At 35.2% G+C, this 20,087-nt stretch overlaps 1 protein-coding gene across 7 annotated transcripts in view; it reads right to left on the bottom strand.

Annotated features, from left to right (window-relative positions):
* The window catches only part of MARCH1 (membrane associated ring-CH-type finger 1), a 153,822-nt gene that overhangs the window by 72,305 nt on the left and 61,430 nt on the right, over nt 1-20,087 (bottom strand). For 3 of the 7 annotated variants that reach the window (XM_017740619.1, XM_008638590.2, XM_017740620.1), the window contains exon 2: nt 18,223-18,362. The exons of the other annotated variants lie outside the window; for them this stretch is intronic. In XM_017740619.1, coding sequence (XP_017596108.1) covers nt 18,223-18,324 — 102 coding nt within the window. In that variant the 5' untranslated portion in view covers nt 18,325-18,362. The remainder of the gene's footprint in view (nt 1-18,222; nt 18,363-20,087) is intronic. 7 annotated transcript variants of the gene reach the window in all.

Below are 20,087 nucleotides of genomic sequence, written 5' to 3'. Positions count from 1 at the left end.
CAAATGCAATGGTGATTCATTCAGGCTTGATTTACAATAGAGAAAATAACATCTAAAATTCCCATTCAATTTGGTAGCAACATCAAAAGTTTTAATGCAAATCTACGCATTCAGTGTAAAGCCTCTGCTCGAATGATGTGAACTGCTTATCGTTGGTCTCCTTTATTTCACTAGTAAACTGAACCCTGCTATGTGGGCATGGCTAGACAGACACGAAATTGTAATGAAGTCTTTGGCATACTGGAAGCACACAAAATAATAGAAAGTGCCTGATGATATACTCGTGCTCCTGGTGAATGCTGCTACCAGTGTTCATAATGAGTCCTGTGCCAGCCTGCCGTCAGAAGGCTGGAACATGACCTGAAAACTCTGAGATACATTTTTAAGAAAAAAAATAATTAATGACTCTGAACGTACCCTAACCCCTACTCTGACAGCCTAAGCATGCTTAAAGCTACTAAAGTTAGAATGTTAATTTCAAAAGTTAATTTTTATTTCCCTAGTAAACTGAATCTTTATTTTTTCCTATGTTTTATTTTTGTAAAAGGTTTTGTTTACCTTCATGCAAAACCATAATTTTCCTTTTTCAAAAATGCCTTTTTTTCAAAAATGTACTTATATCACTCTGCAAATTCATGTGCTGACTGAGCTTTAAAAAGTAGGATATAATATGGCAAAATTATTTCTTATTTTCATGGATAAATTTGGGAATTTGGGATAGATGATCTTGCTGGTGCCATGGGAGAATTGCAAATTTCTCACTAGATGTAAGCAATGTAAAATTTGTATCTTAGCTTACTTTCAACTACTTGAGTAGTTGAAAAGAGAAGTCATAAAGAGAAGCAATGTATACCCAAATAGTTTATTTGTGGGGTTATTTTTAAGCCACTGAAGTATTACATTACTTAAAGTATTTGATCACATAGCTGGATGCAGCATTACTTACAAATCAGTGTTGACATTTTAACACACACAAACAATACAGCATATGTTCATATTTAGCAATCTATCAGGAACTTAATGTCTTTTTTTTAGCTCACTAAATTAGTGGAATTAATAGGTTTTTTATAGTCCAATATCTTACTGCATACCTGAAAGAAATAGTATTATGGTTAACAGGAACCTTGACAACTTAACTTGGAAGTTAGGAACCCAGCACACTTCAGCATAATAAGCATACATCAGAACAAGAGATTATTACATAAGTATAAAATTATTAAAAAACATCTAGTGTTTTTTTTTTATTAAGTACTTGCATTTATACATCCTAATGCCTGTGTGACAGAGAACAACAAAAAGCACATTTAACATTTCTCCTAATCTATCAAGTCCCAAGCTATTTCTAAAACAGGTTGAATGTTTCAAAAGTGCTTGAACACCCAGTGACAAAACATAAGCATCTCATTGCTATTATCCCACTTAAAACCTTTAGTTTTAAAATATTCTGAGGCTGATGTTAAAAGATACAAAAATAATATTCACACAACTAATGGAAGGTGTAAATAAAAATATGCTTTTAAGTGCAAGGATACTAATTAAAGGACTCTTCAAGTAAGAAGAGGCAGAAAAAAACAACATAAGACATGGAATCGTAGAAAAACTCTTCCCTGTGATATTATATTAATTGCCTATGCAAGTTTATCAAACAAGAAAAAAATCATGCCTCTAAGTAAGGCATAATTAAGTTAAAAAGTGTGTAAACTAAACAGGTCACCTGCAGCCCTGGATTCAGAAGTAGTCTGACAATAATCTGCAGCTTTCATATACACCCTGCATTCAGTTCTTTCTCCCTGCACAGCTGCACATCTTGATCTCCACCCTTTTAGCTTTTCATCACATCAAAATCACATAAAAAATGTTAATTATTGTTTTCCAGGGAGAGAGCTTTCAATGACAGCACGTGACTCCAGTAAAGCCTTTGAATATAAAGCCTTTTCCATGTCTGCATGGTAAATCACCTGTTTGCCTAAATCATGAAGACAAATGAAAGACTACTTCCCATATAAATATGTAACATATAAAAATAATTACTTTGAAATGAAACTAAGATTTAGATCAGACTTTGGGAGGAAAAATTCCCAGCAAGTGTTACAGTCCATAGTTATTGCAGAGGGTCTGCATAAGTTATTCTGTCCCACACCAAAATAAAAATTTGACTTTTAGCTAAGTGTACTGTGTAATGCCAAAGAATCCAGAACTCTGTAAGCAACATGGAATGCTCAGACATCTCAAACTCAGGCTATGTGAGGCACAACAATTACTTTTGAAACACATATGGCTATTCTGCCCTGCTGAATTTACAGATAGAAGGCAGGATCAGTCTTTTACTGATGCTTTTTGTACAAACAAATCATAGAAGATCTGTCTTCAAATAGAGTCACGAACCTTTTTGTTTCACCTTTGATTATGCCTGATGTGAGAAATTCGACTGCCAAGTACCTAAAGAACTAACCTGGGAACAAACTTATTAATTTAACTTCTTCCTGCATGTATTCAGAGAAGGGTTTACAAGAAGTGATAATCAAGGACAAACTACTCCTCCAGAGATTCTGACCTGATTCCAAGAATCTTTCTGCCTAAACATTTTCAAAACCCAAAAAGTCTTGGTTAAATTTTAATCCAAAATCATCCCCCAAACACATTCAGTACTTTCACAGTAAAAAAATTATTTTAAAAAAAGTCAGCAGTTTTTATTTACACTGAACTTCCACCTCCTCATGGCAATATAAAAGGTTCATTTCCTTTGTTAACGTGCTCATTGCTACTGCAATGAGTGAGAGAAATGGAATAGAGGAAAGGAATTTAAAAAAAAATAAAAGTACTTCTGGTAAGTCCAAGTATATTCAGCTTTTCTCATCCCTCAGGTCACATGTGCATACCATTTTAGAGACATGCTTTCAACAAAACAGCCAAGGAATATGGTTACGAATATGTTTATTTACCTGATCCATTGAAAAAGATGCCCCTCTACAGCACTAAAATGAACATTTGGTTAGATTTCTCATCTTAGCTCACCAAGCATTAATATGATTACCATCTTGCAACCAAGAGGACTACTCAGGGAAGAAAGAGTTGGGTGCTCCATCAAAATCAGCCATGTGCCTTTAATTACTGATCCTTCTACAGCGGATTTTCATGCATAGTGGTTTAGCCCAAATCTATTCTAATCTGAACATCAGACAAGATTTTTCAAATCAGAGCAAAAATATTTCTAATGTTTAGTATTTAAGCTTTGATTAAAAGTGAGGCTCATTTAAAAATGTATTTATCTTGAAAACATCATATCTGGGACTTGAATTATATTGAAAAATTGTACACAGTTGATGAGATGAAAGGTAGAATAGTAGAAAATTGTGTTCAAAATCTTCCCCTCATCCCTCTCCCCCAAAGCCATCTGTGCTGTCCATTACTGAGGCTTTGAAATTTTAAAGATCAAATTCTACAATAATTCCCTCCTGAAAAAGACCTTTAGATCTGGGGAAGACAGATGTGCACAGCCAAGACTGGGACGGGAAATAATGGGATGGAGAATGATGGGGAATCAGGAAATGCAATGTAGCATATATATATTCTAAATGTGATTTTCAAGTTCAAAATATTTGAAAGGCTTTAATTTTTGCTATTTAAAATAAGAACTTAGAACAATTCTGAGAACTTAAAATAAATTTGGACTTCAATTAATTTTTTAAAAAAACTTTTTAAAGCAAAGAACCTCAACAATTACTTGATTTCTATTAAAAATAAATTTACTTCTTACAAGACAAAGCAAAATTCATGGTTTTGTTCAAAAGGTGAGCTTTACAGAACACAATACAAAAATGTATGTTTCCAAGAAAAAAGCAGTTGCATGAATGTCAAAAACAGCTTCATGACTGTGAAAAGTTTCATCACAGATATCTCTTGACAGCATAGGTTTTACTGAAGATTATAAAGCAGTTTTAACTATATTGTTTCCATTAATATAACAATCTCAGGACATCCAAATCCAGAGGCAGTGACTGGAAGGCCGTTAGAGAAAACTAATAAGCTTTCTTGAGCAGACATGTTATTCACAGACATCCTGCTGGATCGGATTTATTTTTATATTGTTCTAAAGATAACCTACAGGTCAAATGCATTGAAATACATTAAATTTTCAGTCTCAGCTTTCTAAATAATGTATTTAAAAAGCCGTCCTTTCTTAGTCTTGGGTCTTGGGCTTCATTTAGTATTGGGGCTGAAGGGGAAAGGAGTGAACATATAAACCCCCTGGTTTTCAGTATCACACATCTAATTCTCCTCACACACCGCATTTAGAAAAAAAGAATAGTAAAATATAGTTTCTCTCCTCATTCTTTCTCATGGCACAGAAAACTTAGCAGTAATTTAATTCTCACATTTAATATGGAAATATTTGTCCTTTCCCAAAGTATTTATAAATTTAACATTATCGAAAAAATAATGCAAATATTCTGATTTCTTGTTTTATATCAATAATTATAATAATAACAACAGTAATACTAGCAGTAGTAATGTCCTTGAAGCAACTTGAGATGTTTAATGGAATAATGTAAACACTCAGCCAATAAATCTTGAAGCAGTTACATTTCTTGGTGGCTGCAACCAGTCCAAGGCAAATGAAAGGTTTATGAAATAACTAAAATAAAAACTGCAAAAGTTTACGTCATTCCTGTCTGCCACAAGTTACTGAGTCTCGGTTATCTTATGTCATGGTTTTTTTTATCATTTTTTGGGTTTTTAAAGGGGTCTAAGCACTAAACCTAAGGCTGTGGTAGTGTGCAGAAAGCCCTAAAAGAAGTGCTCAGCTTGTTGGAACAGGAATGTCTACACCACCACTGACAATTTTGTGGTAACACAGATATTATTTGGTAGGTAAAGCTGCTCAATTTATTTGGAAAAAAAAATAAAATGCTGTTAATCAAAGTAGACACTCTACTACCTGCAGGGTAAACCAGAAGCTACCAAGCTGCATTGGAGAACTGTCTTGCTATGTTTTTAGCAATACTCAATTAAAAGAAATACATTCTGCTTATTATTTTACATGAAGCCACAATGGAATTCATTCCACAAAGTCTACTCCATTTATCTTTGCTTTTAAACTGTATCTAATAAAATAATGCAGAAAAATACTCAAAGGTGCATTACTTTATTTAATTCAAGCAAATACATTAACTTTTTAAGAGAAGTTCTAACAGATTTGTTTAAAAATTATATTTACTTTACCAGAGAGCTATGCAGCAAGTCTGTAAGCTTGCCAGAATGCTTTTTAGCTTATTTCTCTGCAGGAGACAATCTGTATTAAAGCAAAATAAAAACCTGTAATCAAATAAATTCATATACTGGGTTAGTAACCTCTGAATTTAGAAAAAGCATTCAGGTAAGGTCACATCCATCCTACTACATTGTTTCAAATCTGAAAAAATTACTTGTGAACTTGGTCTGATCCCCTATGAGCTAACAGAAAACAAAATTCTCAGATATTCTTCCACCTTTATACATATTTTGGTAAAGAAAGAGTTTACCTGTACCATGCAATTAGAAAATGAAAAATAGAACACAAAACCTCCAGAAAATGGCCCATAGAAACAAAATTCCTAATAATATGATCTCTAGATGACAAAAATTAAAAGATTTGAAAAACAAAAGAGGGTCTTTGCATGTAGTGTTGTTTTTTTTTTTTTTTAATTAAAGTACATTCTGGACTCCAAACCACATTTTTAATGCAGACAATTTGCTAGTCACTCCAGAATGCATGAATATGTAGGAATGCACAGATCCCATTCTGATTGGCCTTTATGTGGTTAATTGCCCCCCAAAAATAAATACATAGATAGCCAAACCATATTGAATTTTCTCATGTACAAAACTAAATCACTTCAATTATTTTTTTCCCCTGTACGAAACCAATTGCTTTACCAACCACTTTGAATTGAGAATAAATATACAAAATTGCTACCGTAATTGCACATCTTATGCATCTGAGAAGCTGATGAGCAGCACATTTTCCGTGGCAGGCACCGACTGACCAAAGCATTAACTCATGGTACTGTAATCCACATTGTTAAAAACCTATCTCTTTGCAAATGGTCCTTCAAACTCTAAACATTGAGTTGAAAAATCTTTCATACCTGAACTCATTAAGAAAAAGATGATTTTTTTTTCTTTTAAAGAAGAAGAGACCATACTTTCAAGATGGTACTGTAGTTAGCATTTCTTGTTTCAACCCTATAAATGGAGATGTATTATATGAAAAATTGTTGTGCATGCTAAACAAAAAGCTTTTAGGTCACTTACAGCATTAAAGCAAAGTTTTAATGTTGCACTTCGCAGAATTCTTCGTATTTTAATCACTTTTTGGATCCATGGGAAAAAGGTTTCCAAAAAACCACATTTATATTAATTATGTCATGCTGTATGCTCTCTATGCCTATTCTGAGAAAGAAACATGATCAACATTCAAGATCAAGCAGGAAAAATTAATGTTCCAACGACTGAAGTACAGCAAGATGACTACTAGTGATTCCTGTCAATGATGGTGCACATAAAAACTCAGTTTCCTTAGAACAGATCTTCAAAACCAACAGATTAGTGATAGATATCTCAAAAAAATTTTACACTGTATTTTAAACCTACTTGCATGCCAAAAGGGTATGCACCCACAGAACATTAAAACTGCACTTAGCTGGAAGTGCCAACACAGTGAATATTCAGCTAGTTTATATTGCTTAATACAGAAGCCAAGGTGAACTGTGAATATGGTGTGATAAAGCATGAAGAAAATAAACTTTCTTTTGAGAACAAGTGAAGTCAGAGTTGTACAAGATACTTATCAAAGTGGAGTTGACATCTCTATTTATACAGTATTCATTTTTTTCCCTTTTTTCCTCCACTGTCTTCCTCATTCCATTTCTCTCTCCTTTACATCATCATCATCATCGTCATCATCATCGTCATCATCATCATCACAATACATTCCTGTATTAATCACCTTCTCATTATTTCAAAAAATTCCAGTGTAGGACCTTGATATCAGTAACATCAACTCTGAGATGCATCCCTTCAGATATTCTAAGCATGTAACTTCTATCGGTTCCCTGAAAATCAGCCCATTTTTATTGAAATCCCAAACCAGTGATTTAAAAGCAAAATTTATCTTCACACTTTTGAAAACACCTTTTTTGATTACAGACCAGGATTTTCAGATAGGGAGCACCATGAGACATTTAAAGTACTGGGACATTAGCACTTCTTTAAATATGACATGATTGTCTTGAGTTGGCTATTCACAAGATGAGACCTTCAGCATTTTATAATCTCAGTTCTAAATAAAATGGCCTTAACCCAAAACAGCAAGAAAATTAAAGGTAAATCATAGTTAGTCGGTATGAAATACCCAACCTATCCCACACTACTGTAGTTCAACGCACATAATTACTAATGTTTTGACAATTTAGTAATTATTCAAGCAATTAAAAATTGATTAATTGAATAGCTCATTTTTCTGCATTTTGTTTTTATCAGCTGTTATTAACATTTCACAAGCATTAATATTTATAGATTAAAAAGATTACATGAAGCAATTAACACATTCTGAAATATTATTACGCAGAGAAAACAAACATCAAACGTGATTAAATAAACACAAGTTTCCCATAATACAAAAATGAATTCAATTATTTCAGCATCAAATAGGTAAAATATTTCCTCACTGAACATGAAGTCTGAGTACACAGCTTTGCTGCACCACACTACCAACAGAGCACCTTGGGAGCCCCCAGAAGCACCTGCACTGCTGCTGTTGTCTTCACCCACCGTGAGCTTGTCATTAGATGGAGCAGCATCAACGCACCTCTGCACAATGATCTCATCACCATAAATTTCCTTTTTTTCCTCTGCCTCCCTTCAAATTTACACGAGTCAAAGCCTGTACTCTATGAAACACAAGGAATAACAAGTCTGCAGATATTTCAGGTTTGAGGATTTTTGTTTTGTTTGCTTGTTTGGGGGGTTCTTTGTCTAGGGAGAACACAAGTTCAAATTAACGGCCTATACAGCAAATGAGCTTTATCTACAATCACTTTTTGTTCCACAATACATCTTTTCCCCTAATTTACCTATTTCCCTTACATATTTCTTCCAATGGTTATACTGAAAATGCCAATTACAGACTGATTGATAGTAAAGATAGCCCTAGAAGAGATCCTTCTCTGGGACTCAAGACAATGTAAAGAGCCAAATCATACCCAAGAAGAGTAAAATGGGATTACATGGAATTAATACAGTCTTCTATGTCCTTCAATTTTACTTTTTTCCCCCAGTATTTGTTCCTTCTCATTTTTGACCTTTTTTTTCCCTTTCTTTAACACAGGAAACAAAGGGAGGCAAAATTTCTATATGCTACCAAATTGATTTCTGTGGAAGGAATACAAATCTATAGAAAAATGACATAATCTGTCATTCCCAATTCAAATATTTTATTACAAAAAATTACAGCTACATTTTAAAAAAAGAAATTTTAATGTGGTTTTCCCATACATATTTTAGAATCCTAATCTTAAAACTAACAAACCAAAGTCTTTCCAGGACTACTAGCAAATATCAAAGAAGAAGAATAGCTCAAACTGACAGAAAAGTTAGTCATTTTGGGAAACTTTCCATTTTGGCAGTGTTAGGTCTATGGTTGGATTCAATGACCTTATAGGTCTTTTCCAACTCAAATGATTCTATAGTTCTAAATGAAAAAAATCCAACATATGTGTAGGATGAAAATCCTTCTTCTCTCTCACAGCAGAGAAAAAACGTACAGTATTCCAATTCAGTAATAAAACTCAAAATACATTTATTATCACATTTACATACTGCTAGAACGAGGCATTTACAGCCTGAATAATAAAGGTGCAGAATACACATGTGAGCATATCCCACTGCAATTTGAAACGTGATTCTTTTACATGAAATAAATACCACATTAAAGCTAAGAATAACAAACACTTCTTAAAATTTGACTGTATCATTTATTCATAAGTAGAAAATAAATAGAAAACAAGACCTCCTCTTTGCAATATCAATACATCTATGAAATCAATTTTTGTCATGCTTTTCATCTTTCTCTGTCAGGTCATGATTATGTTGTATGTCATAAAATTCTGTTTCTCCAAAACAACAGAAAAGATAAAACTGTCACAAGAAAAAAAAAATTACTTTTTTTTCTCCCCATCCATCATGAAAGAGAAGTAGTGTTTAACATTCAGGTACAAAAATGCTGAAAGCATAGCTACAGTTGGTGCCTCTCTTCTTACTGTAATGATGTGAGCTATTTAAAATACCTTTTAAAAACCAATACCTCAGTTACACAAATTGCAACCCACACGGTTAAGAAGTAAATATTGCCAGTGTCAATGCAGATTGAAAATGAGAAAAAAAATTGAAATATCGGGCACAGAAATAGAAAACAAACACTTTATCAGAAACAAAAAGATCTTTGAAAAGGATGAAACCCAAACACTTCTATTTTAACAATGCTTAGTTATCAGACAAATCAGTCAACGGATCTAGTACAGAAGTTGTACCTTTCATACCATCGATTTTTTTCTAAAGAATTAGTAGGGCAAGAAAAGCCAGGGTGTATTTCCTTTAGAAATAGGAAAAAAGCCTACATGCACAGAAAATGAGAAACAGAAAAAAAGCTAACAAAAATATCATAGCAAATCTTTCAATTTCCATTCCAAATTCAAGGATCACAGACATGGAATTCCTGTAACCCACAACACTAAATCACACAGCAGCCTAAGACATATTGTTCGCAAGATTGTGTTCTTCACATTCAATTTAAATTTCCCCTTCTTAACCTTATCCTATTACTCTCATCTCATACTTTATGAAAGGGCAAGGGGGAGAGAATAACAGATTAACCCTAGATGAAATTAGCCTAACAAGGTCACAAGCAGTTTTCTCAGTCAGCAGAGCCAACACAAGTGATATGGTCAGCATCCACGTAAGACCATCTTTGACCACGTGCCCATTGTAATGAAATTGATAGGACTGGCATTTTGAAGAAAAAGATTTGAACTAACATCTCTGATATTGCAGCAGGGTGCTTGTTTCAGGCTGTTACCTCCATCTCCTGTGGAGAAAACACTAAACTGCAGCCCGTCCGTTGATTAATCTTGAGAAAAAAACCAGGTCTTTGGCTATATTTTCTCCTCCTTCCTTGTATTAATTATCCAAAGTTATTAAATCCTTCCACTATCAACCAGGATAAGTCTAACACCTTTGTCTCTAGAGGATTTAAGCACCTCACAATTTTAAGTGAAATTTCATCCCGCATGTTCATTAGTTCACATTAATGAGGTTGAAATAATAGTAGAAATTACTTTCACAAAGCTACATGGAAGTTACATACCCTACACAACAATTATGATTCCTTTTCTGCTCCAGCACTTTCTGTTGCAGTTTTTTGTTTAAAGGGGACACCACAATTCCAGCTGAAATGGCAAGTATTCAGTGACACTGACAACTACGAAACAGAGACATTAGATTTCAGAGATTTCCTGGAGCATATTTTTGGAAGAATCAGCTTATAAAGGTTATATTTTATCTGAAGGTCTGATATCCCCCCAGACCCTATTCCACTTCAGTTCTCCATCAAAATCATATAAAAAGGGAAATAGTACATGCCGAAGATTTCAAGAGGCCCTACTTAATCTTCTATGCTACAGATGCCTCTATTAGATAAAAGGAAGAATGACAGAGAGCTGCAATGAGGACTCAAGCTGTCTCTACCCAGGCTAGGTGCTCACATGACAGCCCTGATATGTGCAGGCTCATTATCTGCAGGAAAACCAGCCCACAGCCTGGGTGGAACACGGTGCTGAATGTGTGCTGAAATGGCTCCACGACACTTTGGCACAGCATTGCAGTGGAAGAACAGCTGCAGAGATGTGCTGCACTGCTTAGCCTCCTAGGACACAAAACCAACACCAAATCATTTGTAGTGTTGGGAAGACTTTTCCTGAGGACAGCAAAGCAGAAGAATACATTACAAATGCGTCTAGGGAGGTATACAGATCCCTGTAGCTTTACTACTTTCTTCTTCTTCCATCCCTGTCTGTAACAAAACTTATTTACTAAGATGAGTGCATAAAATGGTTTCTAGGTGTGCACATACAACCCTATTTTCCTCTTAAGAATATATTTTGGAATATATTTTGCAGTAATCATTACTTTGCAAACCACTTAGGAGTACAAATGAATCCTGTTACAGAAACTGCACAAACTTACATGATTAGGTACAATTTAAACTTGCAGGGTTGAAATATATATATATACACACTACACAAACTTACATGCACATATGCACATATTTGCAAGCATGCAAATGGTATAAGTACAGAATATTTAAACAAATTATGCATACATATTTCTGTTCACAGAAATACACAAACTGCAGTAGTCAGCACAGTAGAGAGTGTATCCTTAAACTGTTTCTGGATCTTGTAATTCAAGTATTATTGGACATCAAAATACCACATAAAAATTAGGGAGCCTCAGGAATGGGACTATAAGTAAACTTGCAATTTAAATTAAACATTTAATATTACCTTAACATTTTTAACAAGGTAAAGTTGCATTATCATCTTCTACCACTATCTTTTTTCCTCTTTTTTTTTTTAACAAAATATGCTTTCATAGCTTTCCTTGCTGGTATTACTCTGGCAATAAATGAATGAGCAGACACATTTCTTTGATGCTTCCTATCATCCTGATTTCCCCATTGCGGTGTACGTGTTCAATTAATGATGGAACTGAAGGCTTCACTGAGCTAGAATGAGAATAACCCATTTCACCTTATAAAAAACTTAGGTTAATTACTTGGCCCTGTCTGATTTTCTCATTTTCAAGAACTCATTTGCCAGATAGAAACTAAATTGTGATCCAGCAGTTCCCTCGTTGTTTCACTGTCTGCAACCCTACATCACATAACCTGGAGTTTTACATACTTTAAACTAAATGTAAGATTTTTATGAAGGTATCAAAAATTGCTAGAAAAATAATTTCTTGACCTTTCAGTCAAAATTCATGTGATTAACCCTAATGTAGTCAGACTCTCTCTCCTCTTCAAAACTAAAAAAAATTAATAGGTGTTAAATTCTACATCGAAATGATGCTCCTTTTCCCTAAGTGAAAGATTAATGAGATCTTCAATTATACAAAAAAGAAACAAATTGCGAACAATTTATATGAAATAGATTTGAACCAATCTTGTGAGCACATGTTGCTGTGAGACACAAGATGCATGAAATATTCTGGGGAAAATAAAGGGTTGAATACAACCTATTCAAACTATTCCTGTTACACAGAAATTTAACACATATTTTATTTCAATGTCTTGTAGTAATTTTATCTAGAAAAAATTTTTTTCTTGCAAATTTCACTGATAATAAATGCAGAAACCTAACAGCTAAAAAACTTAAATATCATTTGGGTTATAAAGCTAAATAAAACATGACAGTTTAAAATAACAATAATATTATTAATAATAATAATGAAAACAATAAAACCTTATTCCCTTATTGAATCCAGCATTCAGATAAGCTTTTTTTTTTCCTCCTACATTTAAGCTATTTTTGTGTATACAAATCCAAAGTAATATTAAATTTCTGTGTAGCCTCCATTTTTGGTCAGAAAAAGCAAAATGCAAATTCTTTAAGTGAGGACTGTCATTTTAAGCCTGCCACAGGGGAAGTCTAACTGAAATCACTGGTCAAACAAGTAAAAACTTCACCATATCTGCCTCACTCTTAAATTAATGACACTGGGGGAGACTTACCCAAAAGCTTTGGCCTACATCTACCCTGCTCTGATTGTTTATGTATGCATAGAAAAGGAACATAAATGACCTCTTAACAACTTTACATCCTTATTAACACATTCATGTTGAGAAGGTAGAGGGCAATGGTAACCAAGGTTACAACTGCTAATTGGCTTTAAATTTAAGGAAATCAACAAGATTGGCCTGGGGTAGCATGGCTCCTGAGGCCACTGGCAGCTTAGGCTGATCCTGTAATTTGGAAAGCAATACGTAGTTAAAACAATTGCCCTGCTGGGCAGCATGCTGCATTGTGCAAAAGGATGTGGAACACCTACAGTACAAGGAACAGTTTCCATAACTTTAACATGAAGAGATACTTCAGGAAATCATGAAATTTACTGTACTGGTGAATAATTCTGTGCCTTTTAGAATTACATTTCTCTGTATAATCTCTCACTTCCACATTTTCACTCACAGCTACACATTGCTTGACTACTATATTTTTAAAACCAGTGCCTATAAAGAATTTTGTAGGTAAGGTATTGTGGATTTCCTAGCTGGTTCTGCAGCCTCATTCATAAAATCTACTTAATAGTTACACAAATAAGGAGATAATTCAGAAGAAACCAACTATTAGTTAGTCAAAAATCAGATGTGGCAGCCTGTGATCTACCTATGTCCAACAGACCATTCATAATCATATTTTACTTTCTCTTGGGGAAGCAGATAGTATTGTTTGCTCGCATTTAAAAAAAAAAAAAGTCCTTCCTTAGAGTGAAATTAGATGCTTGATCACTTGCCATGACTTCTACATTGCATTGGCATGTAGAAACACAAATTATCTAGTTACTCACCTGACTATACTTTCACATATATTCACCTGTACTTCTGGTTGGGAATAAAATGGGGAAAAGTGGTTTATACTAATGACTACAACTCAGCACTAAGTATGTGCTCTTGTGCCATTAGCTTCACGTGTTTAACATGTTGTACTGAGTCAAGGACCAGTCCATGCCCTGTGCAGAAGAGGATGTACATAACAATTGGGAACACAGATTATAATAATGCTCAAGTTTTGAATTAGGACCCAGAGAAGCACTAGACACTGTGCAATGATAGTCAGAAACAGAACTGCTTCTAGGCAAATGGCTTAATCAATGTTAATACATATTTATGTATTCCCATCAAAATCATTTGAACTCACCACATATACACATGCTCATAGAATCACTGTATAAATAGATACTGTCAGCACAGTGTGATTAATGAAGAAATAATTCTAAATTTCTTATTTTCAATTATATCCATTATCTTTTCAGAAGATAAAAAACCTGCAAATACTACTGCATAAAATTATGAGCTTTCAAGATCTAGATTCTTTTCAAGTAAAGAAAAAAACAATTCCTTCCTCAACTCTAGAAAATAACAGAGAAAGGGAAAAATCAAAAAGATATGAATTTGCAAATTGCCTGGTGAATGGAAAAGGATAGAAGAGCATTAATAATTGGAATTGTTACAGTCTTCATGTATCAAAAACCAACAGGGTCTAGAGGTTTGGTCTCAAAACTAAAACAGCAGCTACAAAAAGGGATCAATAAAGTGATTCTAAACCTACGTAGTATGATAAATGTGTTACTGGACAGGCAATAGTGTTACAGTTGTCAGGAAGAGAAAGCTTGATCTGGAATACTGTGCACAACTGGTCACTCCTGTTCCAACTGGAGCAGGAATATACAAGACCTTTTAATATACTCATGGGAACACGGAAACTATGACAAAAGGGAAAGTTGTATTACAGGTCTCTCAAAATATGATGAACATTAGAAAGGATGAACCTTCAAAGTTCAGAAACCATGTATACAGAAACAAACTGATAATAAATTTGGCTTGAAAAAGAGATGATTTCTAGCTATCAGAGAAGCAAAGTTAATTCCAGCTTTTTGTTCCACTACACCACTACAATTGACTATATGAAATTGTTTTGAGTATAACAAGGTTTACTCACTATGAATCTAAAATTATCAATGCAAACTCCCAAAGCCAATAAACTGCAATATTAAACAATATTTTTTGAGAACTTATGCCTCCTTTGATGATAGAATGATTCAAAATTTTTAAGGTATGCTCAGAACCAAGAAGCTAGAGTGTCACCTAAAACTGAGTACAAAGGTTTTAATCTTCAAATAATGTAAGGTGATAAAGCTTGGGGATATTATTATAATTAGGTTGACAATAACAGAAAAATGTTTCCGAGAATCCTTAGTAGAGTTTTCCTAAAATATTTCAGAATTTATTTGATTTCGATGAAGCTAGAACATCTTAACATCAAATCAAATTAAATGGTGCAACTGATTTTATTAAACTCTTTAAATACATTCCAATGTTTTCATGATCTTACTTCTTTTGTAATTTTTACTCCACTACTGTTCTGTATTCCATTTACTTGCTTAATGAAAAAAGCAATTTCTTAATGATCATAACCTGCTTCCTGCTCCATAAGCTTCCTTCCTTTTTTCAAAAAGAGACAAAAATACTTCTTTCCATAAAAATGGACTGGGAAGCCTGCCACATGAGGAAAGGCTGAGAGAACTGGGTTTGCTCAGCCTTGAGGAAGGAAAGCTTAGGGGACACCTTATCACCAGGTTCCAGTATTTCAAGGGTGGCTACAAAGAAGATGAAGATTCCCTTTTTACAAGGAGTTACAAGGAAAAGACAAGTAGTAACGTGTACAAGTTGAGCACACTCTGAACACACTCTGATTAGACACAAGAGGAAAATGTTTTGCAATGAGAACAAGGAGCCATTGAAACAATCTCCGAAGGAAAGGTGCTGGATTCCCCAACACTGAATACTTTTAAGATTGAGCAGGACAGGGTGCCGTGCCATCTTGTCTATATGGTGCTTATGCCAGGAAAGGTTGGACCAGATGATCCCTGAGATTCCTTCCATCCTGGTATTCTACAACTCCGTGAAAAATTAATGAGACTTGCTGGCAATTTTCAGATCATTTTCCTTTGGAAAAGTGGCATTGTGAAATGCCCACTTTGGGGTTTAGTTTTAAATGTAAAGTACTCTTTAATACTTTAGCTGAAGTTCTCAAATAAAGAAGACATCCTGCTGAATCAGAAGTGTACACAAAAGGCATATGGCAGAGGTCAAAAAAAGATGTAGTCTACATTCCACTTTGCTTCCTTCCAAACCCAGACTTGTCACCTACAGTATAAGGAAGCAAAGAGCGGTGTCTTCATCCCATAACTGTGGAAACAAGACTGACCAAATAAACTCATACTAAGGCAATCAGATCCACAGAGGAGCTGCAATGCACTGAAAAATGAAGTGTAATTCAGACAGAAGGGGCTTGAATAGCTCATCAGAAGTGTCTTTGTACACTTTGAACAAATAATTTGCCATATTCTTTACTTTCTATTGTTTCATTGTTTTTCACTTTCCAGTGCTGAAGTCTGTGTCTTCAATCAAGACCAGACAGAAAATTTTTTTGATATAGAAAGGCAGAGACTACTAAGCAAAATCAAAATTGATTTGAAACAAAATTTCAGATTTAAAATGTTCACAAGTGAAATAAGGATTTTTGGTCAACAGCCTGCAAGTTGGAAACACATTGTCAACAAAAGCTGAATATCCTTTTCTTCGGAAGTGAGGGATAGAAAAAGTCATGGCTGAAAGAGCAGGAAGCAAAGAAAATGAAAAGCTTGACAGGCCTCGAGACATTATTGTTTTATTTCCTGTTGTGAAGATTATTGTTCTACAGCCAGTCACGATATTAAATGACACACAGTATCTTCCCCAGTTGTTTATTTCTCTGGCTTTCCTACACACTTCATCAACTAAGCAGCAGTCTACACGCAAACTTATTTTTGAACAAGTTTTAATATTAATAAGGTTAAAAGGTGCTAAGTCTGTGGGTTCACCAGTTCTGAATTGTATTTCCAGTTCATTTCTAAAACCCATCTGGTAGATTGGAATGCTTATCTCATACACATCAAACCAAATTAAATGTTGACTATCAGTAAAGCAGAAATAAAAGTATGCAAATTTACACTTAATTCCTTAATAGCTACCTCTTATTACTATTAATACCTAAATAGTAAAATCAATTAAAAAAATTTAAAAATAAAATGGCAATAGTAATCAAATGTGGGGATAATATACATGACATCTTTGTTTCATAGACTCATTGACTTTTAATTTTCTTTTATTTCTCTGAAAGCAAAGTATTCTAGATGAAAGTGAGCTATAACAATAATCTAAGATATATAATAAACTATAAATTTGCAGCTTTTAATGCTGCCTTTTTGTGTTCTCTTCTGTAGCAGAAAATTACATTCTATATCATTTACCCCAGAACATTATAATTTTGCCACATTAAGTAGGGGCTTTATTTCACCAAAATTTCAACAGCTTTCAAGCAGACCCCTGTCTCTTCATTTGGACTACCACATTTCCTCAGTGGTTAGGAACAAGTATTCACCGTTCAGCTTAGATGTCATCCTGTCCATGTTTCAACAACTGCAGGGCAGTATTTCCTGATCACTCATGTTTCTTAGGATAGGGAAATATAGTGTCTATTTAACACTCATTAATGAAATTGGAGCAGGCATATTGAACTCAATATGTTTCAAATATTCAGTCTTCTGTAGTCTGAAAATGTCAGTTGAATTAAAACAAGCAGACAGGGAGACAGTTTTTGCTCTTAGAGTCGGGGCAGTCAGAAGCCTTTACATACAAGCACCAATTCTTACTCACCTGGCCAGGTCTATTGATGTAAATGGCTTTATTCCAATGAATCAAACTGGAGGATTAAAATTCTTATCAATGAGTAACTTAATTCAATCCCATATGATACAATTTAATTCCACCGTGTAAACTGTGGACTTTATAATGCCTAAACACTTACTGTCAACAGCTTTGCATGCAGAAACTCAACCATCTCTTGCAACAGCACATTTAATATATGAAGATAATTTTAAAATCCAGCTGTCTAACACAAGTTTAGACACGATACTTTGTTCCTGTTACTGGCAGGAACAAAGAGCAAATCAGGTGCCTTTAGATAACACCCAGATGTATTCATCAGGGACCAAATGCCATTGCACCAATTAAGATCACAAAGAATGTAAGTGATCCACATTCGATCATCTCCTGCTCAAAGACTCTACCGTTCACAAAACATCAATACTGATTTATAGACACAGCATGCAAGTCAGAATGAACCATGCATAGCATAAAAGACGAAAAAAAGCAAATGGAAAGAATAAACATCTGTAATATCAAAGGGTTCACACACAGAAGAAATGCAAGCAATGGCAAACAGCACAATTTCAAAAATAAATTTAACACCTCTCAAGTTCATCTGAGCATGCCACCGTCAAGAAATGCAACTTTTCACTCACCAAAGTAGAGTTATGTGAAGCATCACCTGAGACCTCGGGTGTTCTTGTGCTGTTTGGAAGTCTGTGAGGATTACGAGCTATCGCTTGGCACCAGCCCAACATTTTCTCCTTCCACTTATCCCTTCTCAATTTCTGAAATTCTGAAAATAATTTAGATTCCCTGAAACATTGACACTTTGAATTCATTGTGCATGTCTCTGGATGCATGCCTTTAAAAACAGCTTTTAAAGTTGTATCTGAACAAGCTAATAAACATATACATCTTTATCCCAAAGTGTAAAACCCTGAAGGTTAGAAAAGATCTGAGCACTTTCAGCAAACCTTACATGCATTAGTACTATTTCAGTGTCAGCAAATATAGTGCCTTCTCTCCACGTTAAATCTTTCTCAAGTTGTAACTTTAATTTAAAAAGTGTTATTTTAAAGGGATTTTATTATAGAATACCTCTGAGACTAGCATCATCACAAAAACCATATAACATTTGGTTATAAACCCCCACATTGACTGAAACAAGTAGAAATGGCCCTAACAGAGTAGCAGATACTAGATGCAAATAAACAGTGTGAAAACACACAAACCTGTATGTACCCACACCCAGACACTCCAGAATACCTGGCTCATCTTGAAGTGCTACACTAGGATGTGTTATAAATAGAAAAAAGTAATGTACACACACCAGCAATAAATGCTATGTGCCAACTGCAAATTATCTCTGAATTTTCTTCTAGTTTGTAACAATAACAAAATACCTTTTATGTAATACTACCACATTCTGGAAATGTAGCACTAGTAAAGTGTGCTATGAAGTGTAAGAAACCTTCATAAATATGTTTAAAATTTCACAATCTGCTTTTTCCCAATCGAAATTGATAATGGGGTGCAAAATTCAGTGCAAAACTTTGTTAATTAATTACAGAAACAACTTTGTGCAATTTTATTCTCCTCAATATCTGAAGCAATTTCTAATCTTGTTGTTTATAACATATTGTAATTTAACATGTGTTATTCTGTAGCATCATGAGACATAATAAACAGAAAGATTAACCTGCCAGATTGAGTGCCTAGTACTCCAAACAAGGGTAGCACTAGACTGAATAAAACTGGAACATAAATACAATAAAGCCAAAGACCTTCCATGGCACCATGTAGCATCATTGGATATTATTCACTTGTAACACAGGTTTATTTTTTCTGCAATACATCTCCATGCAGGACACAAAATACGCATATATTTACAGGAGATTTCATCTTCCCAGGTGTTGGGGTTTTAGGAGCTCTCCTGTTTTGTTTTTTTTTTTTTTTGTTAAAGAAATTTTCCCCATACGTGTTGCTAGGGGGACAAATGGCTGGATACTTAAGAAAAACAAAGAGCTAGCTTTTCCTTCTGCCGGAGAAAAACCCCGGGATCTCAAGCCTGCCTTCCCTGCCCTGCTCGGAGCCAGGCCGCGGCTGCCCTGCCCCTGCCATTGCTTCGAGCCTTCGCTACGTTGTAGCCGTGCTCATCCTGCCTGCCCAGACCTCCGGGGAGGGGTTCCCTGTTTGGATACACCTCATCTGCCATCTGGGATTTGTGCCTGTCCCCGCTGTTCCAGCCTGCTGTTTCAGCCTGCCGTTCCTGAGGGCCCGGCCGGACACCGGGATCGGCTGCCCAGGGGTTTGTGAAGCCTTTGTTCCATCCCTTCCCGGGATCCCAGGGCACCGGTGCCGCGTGCTCCCCGAGCTCGCTCCGGAGCGCCCCCTGCAGCCGCGGGGGAACCATCGCACCTGCCCTGCTCACCGGGAGCCGCCAGCGCCCCTGCCGGCTGCGAGCGGAACTGCACCCGAGGGGGAAGGGCCCGCAAGCCGAGAAGGCGGGCGCCGGGAC

Source organism: Corvus brachyrhynchos, unplaced genomic scaffold, assembly GCF_000691975.1.
Source record: "Corvus brachyrhynchos isolate BGI_N302 unplaced genomic scaffold, ASM69197v1 scaffold178, whole genome shotgun sequence".
NCBI lineage: Eukaryota > Metazoa > Chordata > Aves > Passeriformes > Corvidae > Corvus > Corvus brachyrhynchos.
Note: the sequence above shows the minus strand (reverse complement) of the source record. Positions and strands in the feature narration are given on the sequence as shown.